This window comes from Monoraphidium neglectum (assembly GCF_000611645.1).
Source record: "Monoraphidium neglectum strain SAG 48.87 unplaced genomic scaffold scaffold01804, whole genome shotgun sequence".
Taxonomy (NCBI): Eukaryota; Viridiplantae; Chlorophyta; class Chlorophyceae; order Sphaeropleales; family Selenastraceae; genus Monoraphidium; species Monoraphidium neglectum.
The window spans coordinates 1-11,851 of NW_014011824.1; the positions used below are offsets into that span (position 1 = coordinate 1).

The following is an 11,851-nucleotide window of genomic DNA, read 5'->3' on the forward strand; positions in this document are numbered from 1 at the left end:
GTTTGAGTGCTGTGCAATTGTTTGTTGCAGCTCGTTATCAGGCACAACACAATCACCTCACACGCACACTCAACATACCGTGTGCACGTGCACACACCCCCACACACACACGCGCGCGCGCACGTGCCGTGTGCTCTCCCTAACACTAACACGCACGCATACACGTTCGCACGCGCGGCTCTCAGCTTGCACCAACGCACGCCGTCCCACCTCACCCAAACGCACCCCTCCCCCCCTCCCCTCAAAAAAACCACAAGATTGACACCAAGCTCCTGGGCGGCTTTGTACTGGAGTTTGAGGACCGCCTGGTGGACATGAGCGTGGCCAAGAAGCTGGAGGAGTTCAACAACCTCGTGTTCAAGCTCGAGGGCGACCTGCGCGCGTGATCTAGCCAGGAGCGCGACCCGGCCAGGAGCGTGATCTGGCCAGGAGCGTGATCCGGCCTGGCGGCGTCGTGCGCTGCATGGCGGGCGCGGTGCGGTGGCGGCCGCGGTGGGTGGCTTGTGCAGTAGGCTGACCGCTTCTTTCTTTGCATCATGGATGTTCCCCTGGCCCTCACTAGCAGCTGGGATCGGGAGTGGCGCGCAGCGCGCATCTCGGACGGCGCGCACGCAAAGCGCGTGGCGGGCTGCTCCTCGGTGGCAGCCCCCATCTCACTGCATGATGGGCAGGCGGCGGCTTATCTCCTCTTCCGCTGGCTGCCGCTTCGACGGCGGGCCTGCGCGGACCCCTCATGCTCCGTTGGCTTGCGACAGTTGATTCCAGATGGTACCTTGTAAACAAAAGGCCCCGCTGCGCTCACGCTCGTGGGTGCCGGATGGCAGCCCGATGCGGTGTCCTCAGGCCGGGCCGGCAGCCTTACATTTACACTCAGAGTGCTTCGTGCGGGGTGGCGGGCAGCCCTGATCCTCAGGAAGGGACAGATGACGCCGGGCTTACAGCGGTTGCATTTGAATTGGCAAGCCCGCGTGCGCGTACTTGCACGAGCAAACTTTGGGGTGATAAGCTGCAACATGTGAATATGTCTCTGCTGGGCACCAAGCGGAGGCGTGAAAGACTGGCCACCTCCCCCACAACATCTCTCCCCATGTACAATAGAGTGTATATGTCAATCTTGTCGAAAGATGAACACACCCACCACATCGAAGCGCAGACAGGCGGCCCCTGCACTAGCTCGCACACCAGGACCGCCTTTGTGCTGCAGCCTTTCATGTCTCATTCGTCCTCCTCGTCATCCCCCTCCTCCTCCTCCTCCTCGTCCTCCCGCTCCTCCACCCCTTGCAGCGCCCACCGCCGCAGCATGTGAGTCATCTGGTCCCTGCTGGCCACCACGATGTACTCAATGCGGCCGCACCGCCTGTCGGTGACCTTGGCCTTGCCTGTGGTGTAGTAGTAATCCACCTGGGGGCGCGCAGGCAATGACGTCACGGTGACGTCAGGCGGGCGGGTGTGAGCGTTGGCGGATTCAATTGTTGGCTGAAGGGCTTGGAGCGGCCAGGGCTTGCCGAAGAGAGCTGAAGAGCAAGGTGGCTGGCAATGATTCGGTGGGGAGCGTGCTCAGCGGCAAGAAGGCAACATCAAAGCTTTCCTTGCCTGAGCCACTCCTGCGTGCCTTCAAATCCACTTCAGCTGTCGTGTGCTTCACCCAGCAGCGCCCACCCCAACAGCAGCCCGACCAAATCGTTGCAAGCAAACGATGGGCGGCCCATGGTCGCCCCTCCCTCCGCGCACCCGCACGCCGGTCGCCGGGTGCTCCCACAACTCCACCCGGGCGGCCGTGTTGCGGGGGTTCTTGCCGCGCGGCTGCCAGCCCAGATCCACAGGGTCGACGCCGAATCTGTACACCTCTGCCATCTCCTCATCTGACAGTTCATCTGCCGGCGGGCGCGAGGAGAGGGCGCCGCGCCGCCGCGCCGGCTTTGCCGTGCCAATGGTGCCGCCGCCACCCCGCTGCGACGATGAAGCGCTGGTAGCAATGCCCTTGCCGACGCCAGGCGCCGCCGGCGTTTGCCGGCGGCGCGCGAGCCGGCGGATGGGCTTTTTGGAAGGGTCGGCATCGCCAGGGCAGTCTTGCAGATCTTGGTCGCCCAGCAGCTGCAGGCTGTAGCTGTGCGCCAGCTCCCTATTGGAGGCGCCGCCGTCGCTGCCAGCGGCTGCTGTGCTGCTGCTGCCGTCGCCGGACGCAGGGACGGCCGGCTCCGCATCGGGCGCCTCGACTGCATCTGGGCGAACTGGCGCTGGGTCCGCTCCCGAGGGACCTCGCTTGGACCGGCGTCCCGCCTCGGCGGGCGCTGGTCCGCCCCTTAAGCTTGTCAGGCGGGGCTTGAAGCTCATTGTGAGAGCTGAGAAGGCTATCTGCCGCGCACGTGGCGGTCCGAGGGGAACGAGGCATGGTCGCGAACGCAACATTGTGGCGCAGTGACCATGGATTATGAACAATCAAACGTAGAGGGTACTGAGTCATTTCATGCGGACCACGTATCACGATCCACACAGCCGTCATGCATTGACTCGTTGACCAACGCTTCGAGACTGCGTGCCCATCGGTATCCGGGCGCCTTTTTCACGCAAGCAGTAAGTAAGCAAGTAGGGTGAGCCAAGCTGGAACACATTGCCGTGCCACGGCAGTGGCGGGGCATGCCCAGCACTCTCTGCAGGAGCGGCAGCCTCCACCCTTGCACAGTCGCCTCGCGGATACATGCTGCCGTCATGTCAGGGGCGGCCAGGGTCCCAGGTTACACAGCTCCCTGCCAGGCCTGGGGTATGGGCCGCCCCAGCAGCACACTCCAGCCCACCATTACACCCGCAGCGCCACGCTGCTGACAGCCCACCGGGGCTCAAACACGCTGCGAGCAACCGTCACCACGCCAGAGGGCTGCAACCCTGCCACGCCGCCGCAGCCGCCGCCGCTGCTGCCGCTGTTGCTGGTGCCGACGCCACCGCACCCGTTGCGAACTTCCGTGGCCGCATGATGCCTGTGAAGCACATAAACATCCTTACTCACATACATTTGGCAACCGCCGCGTGCGCCAGCCCGAACCAAGCCCTGCCCGCCGTCGCAGCCCGCAGTCGCTCCAGGCGCCAAAGTCGAGCCCAGGGGCAAGCCCGTCGCTGACGCTGCGACGCCGGGCGGCGGCGGCAGCGTGTCGCGGGGCATCCAGAAGGCTGCGTCGGGGTTGCGCATGTAAGCCTCCGCCTCGATCCGGTCCTGGGCCTCAAGCCGCGCCTCACGCACGCGCGCAGCGGCCTGCGGCAGCGCAGGGAGCAAGGGTCCTTAAATGGCATGCGGCGAAGATGGCGCTGCCCGCTCTTGACCAGATTCAGGCCGATTGCCTACGAAAGTCTGATGCTAATGGTTCCTCCACTGTCCCCGCCAAAACACCAACACCTCTGTGCGCTCCAAACGTGAATTCTACATAGGACGTAAAAAATCTGCAGCACAGGACCCCTCACCTGGGCCAATTCCTGCTCGAGGACGCTCTGCTGCGGCGCCCGCTCCCGCCACGCGTTGTCGGCGGGCACCCGCCGCCCAAAAGCAACCGTAGAGGACACCACATCGCCGCCGACCACCTCCCGCGCCCTGCGGCGCTCGGCGTCGGTCACTGCAAAGACGCAGGGAATGCGCGTGCGTGTGGGTGTGCTTAGCGGTGTTTGGTCTGTGTGGTGTTACACATATTGTGTTGAGGTAGTTCTGGCTGGCTTTGTGCTTTCACTGGCTGTGCAGTGACTCAGCCACTTGAGAATATTTTGTCTTTTGGGCTGCTAGGCTAGCAGGCAAAGTGCTCACACCTGCGCCCTCACACCTTCCCGGCCCGCCCCTCTCCCTCGTACAGCGTGCTCGCCCCCGTGCCTGAATGACGCACCCCCTCCCCTCGACAAACGCGCGCGCCCTTGCTCACAGTCTACAGCCTACTCGGCTGCCCCCAAGCCTTCAATTCGCCTCGGGTGCTCCCAGTTTCAAGCCACCCTTTGTGTCAGCAGAATTCTCACCCACCTTGGTGCCAGTCCAGCACCTCCAGCCACGGCAGCCTGTGCACCACCTGCAGCCGGTAGCCGGGCTCCTCACAGCACGGGTTGCCCTGCGCCCGAGCATGCGCGTTAGCAGACGTCAAACTCTCTCTGATAAGCGCTGGCTAAGCTGAAAACACGCGCACGCTTAGTAGGCGTGCCTAGAAGGCACACTCCCGCGACGGCTCAAATGGGCATGCCGTGGCAACTCTCGCCGCCGCGCCCCGTTTTCAATGCAAGCATGGCGGCGGCGCCCAACGGCGTGCATTGCGGGCAGATGCAGAATTCCCAGCCGTGCACATTCACCACGGCTGCCCTGCTAGGCAGCTTCCCCGCACCTGCAGGTTCAGGTGCCGTAAGCAGCGCAGCCGCTCCAGGCGCGCCAGCACCTTTGGCAGGTCCCGCAGCAGATTGCCCCCCAAGTCCAGGTGGGTCAGGAACTTGAGGCGGCCCAGGCTGCCCCTCAGAGTGCACAGCTGGTTGTCCTGTTTACGGTGAGAGGGTCCAGCGGTTCCAAGAAGCCGTCTCAAGGGTTTGGGGGCAGGGGGAGGGCTGGGCTGTCATGGCCCCTGGCTGGAAAGCTCAGTCCGGCCCCACTCGACTGCAGCGCCGGCGACTGCCTCGTCATCCTGTCACCGCTTGGCATGAAAGTGATTGCGCCGGGCACTGGTGTGCCTGTATGGTATATGGACGATTGACTGGCGAGGGCACCCACGTGCAAGTAGAGCTCCCGCAGCCGCGTGTTGGCGTCCAGCCCTGTAGCGCAGCGCAGCGCGTTGCCGTTGAGCCACAGGGCCTCCAGGTTCACCAGGGGCTCGAAGCCGTGCAGGCGCTCGATGGCGCGGCCGCTGAGGCAGAGCTCGGTGCAGTCTGTAGGTGGGTGGATGGAGGGGATGGGGCGTCGAGGCAACAGTGCATGCGATGTTCACAGGCGCCAACCCCCCACCCAAGCATCTGCATTGCATGGCGCTGTGTCTGAGCCCCCTGGCCACGGCTGCGACCACGGCTGCTTGTGAGCTGTGACTTTTGCGTGGGTTAATCGGACCTTTGATACTTTTTGCGTTGCGGCCCCCATCCGCCAGCTCAGCCAGCGGATGCGAAATGACGACAGCAGGCGCGCCGCGCATCGACGCCAGTGTCGCGCCGCCGGCAGCATGATCATGAAGCTGCGTCATATACACCATTATGCAAGCGCAATGGTTTCGCCAGGATAGAGCAGCACAATTGCTGCAAACTGCCTGTCACTACCAATGTGATGAAATACTGTTATAAGATATCAGTATGCAGAATACTTATTCTGCCGTGCAATGCGGTTCAACGACAGCCTGCAATCGGAACAGTACTCATTTTGCGCGGGAGAAGCTGCTCGACCAACTGGAGGTTGCATATTGCGGTACCCTGATACATCACACCCCCACATTAAATTTGTAGTCTCGTTACACTTTTCTCATACACTTTTCTCCCGCTCCAAGCTGGCAAAGTGCCCGGGATCTAGAGATCAAACCGCTGTTCAACGTGTTTTCGCTACGCTGCCACATCCATTTCCAGCAGTGTACATCCACTCACGTCACGTGCACACCCCGATCCACCAATGGTGCGGCCCGCCACCATGCTGCTGGTGGTGCTGATGGTCGCGGCGGTGGTCGCCGCCGCTGGTTCAACACCTTTCAGCGGCTGGTACAGCGGGGCAGCGACCTTCTACGGCGGCCCGCAGGTGCGGTGGTTGTGCGCAGCAGCAGAGTGAACTATCAGTGGCAGCAGCAGCATCCATCATAAGCGGGGTGCCTTGCGCATGTGAGCGAGTCTGGCCTGCAGTGCGCGCGCAAGCTCCTGCGGTCGTCATTGTGGGCAGCTATCTCATGGGCCCCTTTCCATGCCCCTCACCTCCCCAGGATTCGGCCACCACCGAATATAACACTAAGATAGCCACCGGCTCCTGCGGCTACGGCGACATCGACCCCAAACTCTGGTAACGGCAGTAGCAGCGCACGCATGGTTGCAGCAGCCGCGGCGCGCGTGCTCGCTAGCGCTGCAATAAGCTCTGCAGCAGCCTGGAGCAGCCTGCCCGGTCTCGGCCTTGCCTCGCACTCATGGTGCGGCAGCTTTGCGCCAAGCACCCGCAACGCCATCTGCCCCACGCCTCGGCCCCTCGGCTCGACCACGACCCCGACCAACCCCAGACCGCCAATTCGCAGCACACAACCGACCCCACCACATGCAGGCCTTTCTACCTCGTCGCCGGCCTGAGCCCCTCAAACCCTCTCATCCAAAGCCTCAAGGAGCGCGGCTGCGGCTCGTGCCTGGAGGTCGAGTGCGTCGGCGCACCCTGCCACCCAGGAGTTGGGCCCGTGCAGGCACTGATTACGGATGAGTGCGCCGAGCGCTGCAGCTCATCGCAGGTGGGGCAAGGCGGTCGGTGGGCCGTGCCATGTAGGATTGAGCTGGACGTACGGCGTCGCTTGAGGCCCCATGCCGCATGCATGCACTCATATATGTATGCATGCGGATCGCTCATGCGCCACGTGCACCCCATGCATCACCATGATGCGCGGCCATGGGGTGTCGGGCCGAGCATGCCTCGGCAATCTCGCATGCGAGCCTTTGCATGCACTGAAGCCGCTGCTGCCATGGCCCCATGTGCTTTTCTGCCATGCAGGTCAACCTGCACGTGTTTGGCTTTGAGATGCTGGCGCCCACTGACCTAGGCACTGTGGATGTCCGTTACAGGTGGGCATGAAACTCAAGGAGGCCCCCAGCCGGGTGGCTTCTCCTGGGGGTGCACGCTTGCCACCCGACCCGGCCTGGCTGCGTGTGCTGCATGCAGATGCAGCAGCCTCACACAGCCGCGCACCTGTCTGCCTTCTGTGCCCCGTTCAGGCTGATCGCCTGTGAGCCCGTGGACCCCATCACCATACATGTCGGTGAGGCGCAGCAAACTTGAAGGGCCTGTTGTGGCAGACGCAGGTGCCGCCACTGCAGCTGTGTGTGACGAGGCGCGCGGCACAACGCCGCGCGCAGCACGGTTCCTTGCAAATTTTCCCGCAGCACGAAAACCCAACCTCCCCGCACCCCACTTCATCGACACCCTCCACACCCCGCGGCCAATCCGGCCAGACGCCTACCGCGTGACTGAGGGCGGCTGGCTGCGGCTGGCGCTCAAGAACATCGGCGGCGACGGCCAGATCGCTGCTGTTGAGTTGGTGGGTCCCTTTGTATCACTACGAGTGTACCTCCGAAGCTGCGCATGCAATATGCAACCCTGGTCCAGGCATCAAGGCATGCTCAGACCTGGGTATCTTCATGCCCAAAGCTGTGGCTCACAGCCAAAAGACACGTGAGGCACCCGCAGCCTCCGCTCTGCACACCTCTGCTGCTCGCACCCTCAGTGCACGTGCCCGCCCGTGCCACCCGCGCCCCCGCCCCCGCAGGCCCCCGCCGCCGCGACCAACCTCAACGCGTCCTCCACCTTCATCGAGCCCAGGGTAGTGCGCAGCCCCCGCGCCCGCGGCGGCGGCCTCTGGCGCAAGGCCAACAACACATACGGCGCCGCCTGGGAGCTCAATGGTGTCCCGCCCCCGCCCCTGCACATGCGGTGAGCCCACCGCGTGGGGCCCTTGTAGAAGCACCGACCAACAGGCCGCAGGGTGCATCCCCACGGTTGGTTGGCTGAGGGGCGCCGCTCGGCCGGAGGCCAGAGGCCTGCGGCGCTGGTCGGCTTGCAGGCGGCGCTGCACACGAGTACTCTCTCGTAGCCTTCTCCCACCTTCCGTCACGTCGTCGTGCGCAAACCCTTTGCTTTCCACCCGCCGCCCGTGCCGCAGCATCACCAACGCGCGGGGTCAGACGATTGTCATCGCCGACGCCATTCCACGCGCCGGCGTCCTTGGGGTGCGCGGCCGCGCCCACGGCACGCAGTCGTGGCGTGTTGGGCGGGACAGTGCCAACGCTCAACAGACTTCGTGCTTGTGTGACGCGCACCGGCGCGGCGGGCGCGACGCGATGGACCTTGCCCTGTTTTCGTCGCCACAAGCAACGCGAATGCGGCCCGCGTGACGTCACGCCACAGCCTTGAACACCAACAGCAAGCCAATCACCTCAATCCACGCAACCAGCTTGCTTTCGTGCAGGACATCGAGACCGAGGCACAGTTCCCGCCCCTTGCAACCCCACAAGCCGCCGAAGGCACCCTGGCCGCGCCGCTCGTGCCGCCACCCGGCGCCTATCTTGCGCCCGGCACCCCCAACGTCCTGATCTTCCACGGCCCAGACCCTGAGCCCCTGCCGGCCGACGGGGACGCCGGCGCCGGCGCCGGCGACGCAGACGCCCCAAGCTCGCCCGCCGACCCGGCTGGCATGGCGGCGACAGTGGCAGCGGGCGAGGATGGCGCGCAGTACGCCGTAGCCGGGTTTGCGGACGACAACGGCGATGGTATTGCTGACGAGGAGCCGGGTGTAATCGGCATGCCCGACACCTCCGCAAACGCCACCGCCGCCGCCGCGTCGCCCGCGCCCGTCAAGGCGGGGCCGCCCAAGTACGTGCCCGCGCCGTCCGCCGCAGGCGGACCGGGGCGGCGCATGCTGAGGCAGTGCATGCGCAACAGGGCGCCCGCGTGAGCGCCTGCACACGAAACGCTACCTTAATGACCAAGCACACATCAACTATCTTCCAGTGCCACGGCAAGCGTGGCTTGCAGCCCCCCTCATTTCCACCTGCACAAACGAGGCATACCACGAACGCACAGTGCAGGAGGCACTTCCTTGGACAACTGCGTAGCCATGCGCCGCCCGACCTGCCGCTGCTGCGGGTGCATCACTAGCGATCCTTTTTAAACTTTCAGATGCCCTCCTCCTGGCTGCTTCTTCACTTGCTGCAGTTACAGATAGTCCACCCACCCTCATCTTGGCCTTGTGCCCTTTGCTTGTTCAGGGGTTAGGGTTTCTCTCAGAGCCGATATGGTACCTAATTCCTTGCTGCACCCAAAAAATTTGCAGCACTGCTTGCCTGCCTTTGCAAACAAAAACAGCATAAAGGATGGAACCGTCCAACATACGTTACCCATAATCCAAGCTTTCTTTCATGTATTTATGCATTTATGGCTCATTGACCGAAGAACCCTGCCTGTCTTGTGCGTGTGCACTTGGCGTTTGGTGCGTGTGCATGCGTCAGGTGGTGCTGCTCTGCTTTGTTTTCATAAGCAAGCAGCTGTGCAGTAACATCACTCAATAAATTGCTGTCTGCACAATTTTTTTGCCTTGTGTAGCTGGCGGGTCTGACATCGGCGTGGGCAGCGACAGGCGTGCTGGTCCCATTCGTTGCTGTGAAGGGCGCTTGCTTGGTCTGGTGATGACGCTCAGTAGTGGCCCCCGACCACCCTAAATGGACCTCTAATGTCGTTCATGATCATTCAGTATCAGCGGGAATGTGCGGTGTTTGAATCGGTCGACGCAGATACTAGATTTGCGCTTATTGCCCTTGCAGTGCCTGGGGGCGTCGCATTAATTTGGCTTGCGGTGCGCGATCGATGCACCTATTGACCACAGATGAGGATCAAAATGGGACTCGATAAGGGCGTCCGCAATGCGATGATGGCAGTGCGCTTCAACAACAGTGAATACTGTTCTGGTGCTGCAGAACAATCAGTGCACAAGAGGCGACGATACGCCAAAGAAAGCCGCACATTTACCGCGGTGTAGATCAAACTCACCCGGAGTAGTGCAGAAAATTGCGTGAGGTTCTAAATGTGGGGCCCAGGGTGGGCCTGGCAGGCCTGCCCTGTCTGGGCCTCAGTGAGCGGTGCCTGCGGTACATTGTGCCGCCCGACTGTGTGCAGCATCAAACCCATGGCAGGTGGAGAACTAACTGGGTTGTGGCTGGTCAACAATAATTGTTGTTGACTTATTCGCCCACGAAGGATTGGTTGCTTGAAAGTAGAAGGAAGAGCTTGGGAAAGTACCGTATGCTGGTGCTGTTGCGCCTGATGGATGTGCAGGCGGTTCACCCACTTCGCCACTTGTCCGCCTCACCCTGCGTTTCAGTGACGACTGCCAATTTGTTTAGTGGATCAATTGGAAGACAAACACAAGCATATCTAACGCCGTGCTGTAGATCACCACAAACCAGACCGGGAGGGCCGGCAGAGGGAGCCTATCTATGCGGTAGCCAGCAGCTATGGCTGCTACTGCTCAAGACAGCACAGCTCCCCTGAACGTCCCAGGGGAGAAGAAGGACGAGGACGAGTATGAGAGTGAGCTCTCAAGTGTTTTGAGGAATGGCCCCCCAACCGCCACCTCCAGGGCAGCCGATCAGCTGATGGAGAAGCAAGTATATCCATAAAACCCTCGTCGGGGCGGTCCGGGCCCGTGGGGGCCCGATCATCCACCACGATCTGCACTGCTGCCCACCCCCGCAGCCGAGTACTCCCCCTTTTATGGAATCGAAAAAGGAGCTGTGCTGCAGGAGGCTCGCATCTTCCATGACCCAAACCTGGACCCCAGGCGATGCAGCCAGGTGTGTGCAGTGTCGGGCGCCTCCCCAACCACCCCGTTCGCCCGCTGCTGGGGGCTCCTTTCAGGCCTGACGGTCAATCATACCATACCTGCAGGTCATCACGAAGCTGCTGTACCTGCTGAACCAGGGGGAGACCTTCACCAAGGTGCGCATTGCGCCGCAGCGCCTGTCGCCGTGCGCCAGCGGTACTAGTAATCCGTCGCAAGCGCAGCGGGCCGCAACCTGACCGGGCGGATTTCGACCAGCCCTCGCGCCCAGCCGCTCCCGTCGCATTCCGTTGATCCTGTGAGCGCAGAAAGAGGCGAGCGAGGTGTTCTTCGCAGCCACGAAGCTGTTCCAGGCGAAGGACCCCCACCTGCGGCGCATGGTGTACCTGTGCATCAAGGACATCTGCCCCGGCAGCGACGAGGTGCGCGGACATTAGAGCCCCGGCTCGCATGGACCAATGTGCTGCGGCACAGCTGGCGGTGGGGTGCTGCAAGCGCGACCAGGGTGCTGCAGTTGCGCAATGCGTGGCGAAAGCGGAAGGACGGCGTTTCCGGGCGCGGCGGGGCCGGGCTGGATGGGCGGCGGCTGGAAGGAGGCGGCCACAGCAGGCGCTATCGAGGCAGTGAGGGCAGGCAGGCGGCCTCTGTGGCGGCAGTAGGTATGATTGGGCCTTGCCGGGCGGCAGCGGCAACAGGATGCTGCGCAGGCAGCGTGGTTGGCAGCAGACAGCCAGCTGCCACGGGCAAATTGCGTGGCGGCAGCAGCGGCAGTAGTAGCGCAGCAGCCAGCGCTCCAGGCGGAGAGCGCGCCGCGGGCGCTTGGCAAGAGGGGTGTCTCGCAGTCCCGCGCAGCTGCGGCGGGTCGCTCGCGGCGTCGCGGCGGTCGCAGCGGGGCTGATCAACGGCGCCCTGCTCAGTGGAGGCGGGTGGCCAGCGCTGCGGGCCTCCTGGGCCATGGCAGCGACCCGCGGGTGGCGGCGCTGGTGTCACTAGGCAGCAGGCGGGCCGAAGCGCCGCATGAAGCAGTACTGTTGACGGCAGCAGCAGCAGCACCAGCAGCAGCAGCGGTGCTCCCGGCGTGGCAGCAGCAGCAGTGCTCTTCAAATCATGCGGCAGCCGAAGCATGCCGCAGCTGCGGCGTCGCCGGAGATGCCAGCAGTTGAATTTTTCCAGGGACAGCGGCTGCGCTTGCAAACATGTTGGAACACTAGTTGCGACGCTGATGACATGGTCGGCCCCAGCGCCAGCAGCACCACCCTACACGCCGGCAAGCTACCTCTTCTCCCGGCCTCATCCTCATCAATTGACGACTCTGTCAGAATTGTCCCCCAGCCTGCTCTGGGTACGCC

The 11,851-nt window shown here is 63.1% G+C and overlaps 4 protein-coding genes across 4 annotated transcripts; 2 read left to right on the top strand and 2 right to left on the bottom strand.

Moving 5' to 3' along the window:
* Positions 1 to 1,215: 1,215 nt before the first annotated feature.
* Positions 1,216 to 2,334, bottom strand: MNEG_9053 (hypothetical protein; the record flags this gene model as incomplete). The annotated part of the gene is made up of 2 exons (XM_014042472.1): positions 1,216 to 1,401; positions 1,732 to 2,334. The coding sequence occupies 2 exons, from the start codon at positions 2,332 to 2,334 to the stop codon at positions 1,216 to 1,218; spliced, it is 789 nt and encodes a 262-aa protein (XP_013897926.1).
* Positions 2,335 to 2,797: 463 nt separating this feature from the next.
* MNEG_9054 (Leucine-rich repeat-containing protein 23) lies at positions 2,798 to 5,192 on the bottom strand (the record flags this gene model as incomplete). The annotated part of the gene is made up of 7 exons (XM_014042473.1): positions 2,798 to 2,975; positions 3,117 to 3,247; positions 3,454 to 3,602; positions 3,995 to 4,079; positions 4,347 to 4,493; positions 4,724 to 4,878; positions 5,054 to 5,192. The coding sequence occupies 7 exons, from the start codon at positions 5,190 to 5,192 to the stop codon at positions 2,798 to 2,800; spliced, it is 984 nt and encodes a 327-aa protein (XP_013897927.1).
* A 407-nt stretch (positions 5,193 to 5,599) lies between these two features.
* Positions 5,600 to 8,621, top strand: MNEG_9055 (hypothetical protein; the record flags this gene model as incomplete). Its single annotated transcript, XM_014042474.1, has 9 exons — positions 5,600 to 5,722; positions 5,901 to 5,977; positions 6,230 to 6,407; positions 6,665 to 6,735; positions 6,886 to 6,929; positions 7,123 to 7,208; positions 7,437 to 7,600; positions 7,830 to 7,896; positions 8,136 to 8,621. 9 exons carry the CDS (start codon positions 5,600 to 5,602, stop codon positions 8,619 to 8,621), a joined length of 1,296 nt encoding a protein of 431 aa, XP_013897928.1.
* A 1,555-nt stretch (positions 8,622 to 10,176) lies between these two features.
* On the top strand, positions 10,177 to 10,939 carry MNEG_9056 (Coatomer subunit gamma-1; the record flags this gene model as incomplete). The annotated part of the gene is made up of 4 exons (XM_014042475.1): positions 10,177 to 10,252; positions 10,418 to 10,515; positions 10,610 to 10,660; positions 10,811 to 10,939. The coding sequence occupies 4 exons, from the start codon at positions 10,177 to 10,179 to the stop codon at positions 10,937 to 10,939; spliced, it is 354 nt and encodes a 117-aa protein (XP_013897929.1).
* Positions 10,940 to 11,851: the final 912 nt, after the last annotated feature.